This window comes from Myotis davidii, unplaced genomic scaffold (genome assembly GCF_000327345.1).
Source record: "Myotis davidii unplaced genomic scaffold, ASM32734v1 scaffold512, whole genome shotgun sequence".
NCBI lineage: Eukaryota > Metazoa > Chordata > Mammalia > Chiroptera > Vespertilionidae > Myotis > Myotis davidii.
In genome coordinates this window covers 2,415,594-2,418,923 of record NW_006284323.1, presented here as the reverse complement: position 1 = coordinate 2,418,923, position 3,330 = coordinate 2,415,594, and the positions used below count along the sequence as shown (strand labels likewise).

Genomic DNA, 3,330 nt, shown 5'->3' with positions numbered 1-3,330 from the left:
TCAGAGCAGGGCCACTTAGCTTCGGGGTAAGTCGTTCAGACCAGTGGGGGGGTGGAGGGGGGACGCGGTCACCGGGACTGTGGGGGTGCATTGTGCTGGGATGTGGTCACAGGCACTCTGGCCTGAGAAACCACAGCTTGCCTGAAACCTTGGCTTTTGTCCCAGCTTCCGCCAGAAAATCTACTCACGGGGAGTGATTGGTCCCTTTGCAGACAGGGCCTTTTCTGGAAATATGCAAATATAAAGGACGTACGCGGGGCGGGGCGGTCTGTCCCTGTGCTGGCGGGGCTGGTTGCAAATATAAAGGAGGTGCGCGGGGATGGCACTTGCACAGAACTTTGGAGACTTGGAGGACTCTCTGCTGGTGATGCAACCAGGGTCCTGGCTGCGAGCACTGCTGCTGAGGGTCGAGATGGAGCGGTCTGGGTCTGAAGGTGTCAGCCCAGTCTTGTTGCTCCTGCTTCTGCTTTGGGAACGAGCTGCTCCCCGCTGTGAGTTGGAGAATGGAATCGGAGCTAGGGAACCTGAGGGATGGAATGGGTGGGGAGTCCACCATGGGGTGGGGAACCTTCCCGCCGGGTGGGGCACAGACCCGCCGAACCCCTCAGCGATCATCTCTGCGGGCGCCTTTCAGTCTCCAGGCGTCTGCATACCTGGCTGCCTCTGTCCAGGTGGGAGGGACAGAGATGAGCCTGTGACTTCTCACAAATAGTCCTGGGCGAAGGGGCCAGGCAGGGGGGTGGGGGGGGAGGAAGATGGGAAAGAGGACGAAGCCCCTTCCTCCACCCCGAGCCGCGACAGCACGCCCCACCCACCCGCCTCACTAAAGGCTTCTGCAAAGTGGGAGCCCGAGCCCCTGCCATCTGCACGCGAACAGGAAAAGGGCCGCCCGGCCATCAGGGGGTTCGCTTGCTGTCCAGAATGGGGAGGGGCGCTTAGTTACCTTTATTCCCACCCCTGCGTCCCTCCCTCACAGGTGCTCCCTCTCTGGGCTACACATTCACAGTCACTCCTAATGGACAACCGTGGTGTGACATTCAAGGCCAGGTCAATGGGAACACATTTCTTCATTATACCTGTGGTGGCCACAAGGTCAGACTCATCAGTGTCCTGGAGATGAACGCCACACAGGCCTGGAGTGACCAGAGAGACGCTCTGCAGTACGTGGTGGAGGAGCTCAAGAAGACCCTGCTGGACATTAGAGCAGAGATTCCTGCGACCAGCGGTACGTTTACAAAACCCAGGGTGGAGGCAGAACAGAGGTGGGGTGAGGGATCAGTTGTGTTTATGTAAATGTGGGAAGTCCATCCCACCCAAGAGCCTTGGGAGTCAGTGTAGGACACAGAGGACAGAGCAGGACCAGGGGAGCAGAGGGGAGCAGAGGGCTGGACACCCGGTGGGGACAAAGGCTGTCAGACCCAAGGCTGACCTCTTCCCCATGGTGCTGGGGACAGGTCCTCTCTCCCTGCAGGGCAGCATGATGTGTGAGCAGGAATCCAATGGACGCACCGCTGCATTCTGGGAGTTTGGACTGGATGGACAGATATCTCTCCGCTTTGACACAAAGAACGGACACTGGACAGTGCTGCGCGGTGAAGGCAGACTGTTGAAGCAAACATTGGCGAGTGACAGAGCTATGACCGATCTCCTTGTTAGGACCTCAACTGGAGACTGTAGGAAGTGGCTTCAACAAGTTCTGTGTCCCCTGAGCACACAAGGTAACTCTACAGAGGAAATGAAGTTGTAGTTCCCTTGAAATGACATTCTGACATTCACACAGTGTGTGGTGTCTGTGTTGTGTGTGGTTTGAGAAAGTGACCCATCCACCACGGTGAGGGATTTTTGGACAAGAAGGACCATAGGTATGTTCTGTGATCCCTCCTTTGGTTTCTCTGTTCCTCATGCCTGCACATAACCTTGGACCACTCACCTTTTCCTGGTCCGGTTCCCTCTTCTCAGCATCATGTGTCTTCATCTCACCTGCTCTATATCTGGAAATCCTTTAACACCACCTCAAATCTGCCCTGCAAGGATTTTCTGCCACCTCCCTCAGGGTCACCTCCCCTTCTGTCCCAGCAGGAGTGATTGTTGTAACCCTTGCTTCCTCCGTTCGCTGTGTGAGCCCCAAGGGGCCGGGGCCCATCTCCTCTCTCTGCTCCAACCCCAGGCTCTGTCACTGTGGCTGCCACACGTGGAGGGTAGAAACTGCACAATAGGATGACCTGGGACAGCAGGGGCTGAGGGGCATCTCCATGGAACTGGGTTCTGCACGGTTCTCACTCTCGTGTTTCCATTACAGCTGCACCAACCACTGCCACAGCCACAGTCCCGTCCAAGGCCACAACCAACACGCCCATCCCTTCGGTCCTCCCTGTGATCCTCACCTGCACAGTCATAGTTGGTATCTTAGGCTGGGGCCTTTAAGTAACAGGTACTGAGGGCTTAATTACAGGTACCAAGACAAGCACTGATCGATGGCACACGCACTTCCTGAGCAGCACTTCAAAACGTATGAAGAGTAGAGAATTGGGTCTCTGAATGGTTTGCCTCAAAACAAGGAAAGTTCTCTTAGGACGGTATCCACAAATTACCTGAAAGATGGGGGAAATGGCCCTGACCGGTTTGGCTCAGTGGATAGAGCGTCAGCCTTCAGACTCAAGGGTCCCAGGTTTGATTCTGGTCAAGGACATGTACCTTGGTTGCGGGCACATCCCAGTAGGGAGTGTGCAGGAGTTAGCTGATTGATGTTTCCATCTCATGGATGTTTCTAACTCTCTATCCCACTCCCTTCCTCTATGTTAAAAAATTAATAAAATATACTTTAAAAAAAGATGGGGGAAATGTGTAGCTAGCAATGGACAGTACTTTGAATAAAGCACTTTTGATGTTTCTTTTAAAATTATCATGTTTTCTTTGATTAAAAAATCCGCGTTATTAAATGGTACGCCTGACAAGAGCAGTGGAGCATCTGTTGTGTTGAAGTGAGGAGTATTAGGGAGTGAAATTGAGAAGCCCTGGTAGGTTGATAGTCGTCATTCCCCTTATTAATTATAAAGTCCGAAATGTAGAAATATAACAGAATAAGTTGTATTTTTTTTTAAAGAAAGTTCAGCTGTGATATAAACCCTGCCCTGACTCCGTGGCTGGCCAAGAACCACTGTTTAGAACAGGAGCAGAGTGGGCTTTTGGGGCGCTTCTGACCGTCTCGTGTGGAGTCACTGTTCGCAGGGCAGGCTTGTCAAGTACTGTGTCAAGACCGAGGGAATGGCGTGTAACGCACCGCACAGAACCACAGCCTGGGCACCTGCATAAGGACTCCACGGACACCGA

The 3,330-nt window shown here is 53.5% G+C and overlaps 1 protein-coding gene across 1 annotated transcript; it reads left to right on the top strand.

Moving 5' to 3' along the window:
- Positions 1-389: 389 nt before the first annotated feature.
- On the top strand, positions 390-2,522 carry LOC102766202 (NKG2D ligand 2). Its single transcript, XM_006754352.2, has 4 exons — positions 390-491; positions 977-1,225; positions 1,455-1,718; positions 2,300-2,522. The coding sequence occupies exons 1-4, from the start codon at positions 413-415 to the stop codon at positions 2,422-2,424; spliced, it is 717 nt and encodes a 238-aa protein (XP_006754415.1). The 5' UTR covers positions 390-412; the 3' UTR covers positions 2,425-2,522.
- The last annotated feature ends 808 nt before the right edge of the window (positions 2,523-3,330 follow it).

What these genes read in the sequence shown, in the direction of transcription:
- LOC102766202 (XM_006754352.2), top strand. Translation starts at nt 413, where the DNA reads ATGGAGCGGTCTGGGTCTGAAGGTGTCAGCCCAGTCTTGTTGCTCCTG. An exon ending in AGAGATTCCTGCGACCAGCG is followed by an intron (nt 1,226 to 1,454) that starts GTACGTTTACAA and finishes TGCTGGGGACAG; the next exon opens with GTCCTCTCTCCCTGCAGGGC. An exon ending in GTGTCCCCTGAGCACACAAG is followed by an intron (nt 1,719 to 2,299) that starts GTAACTCTACAG and finishes TTTCCATTACAG; the next exon opens with CTGCACCAACCACTGCCACA.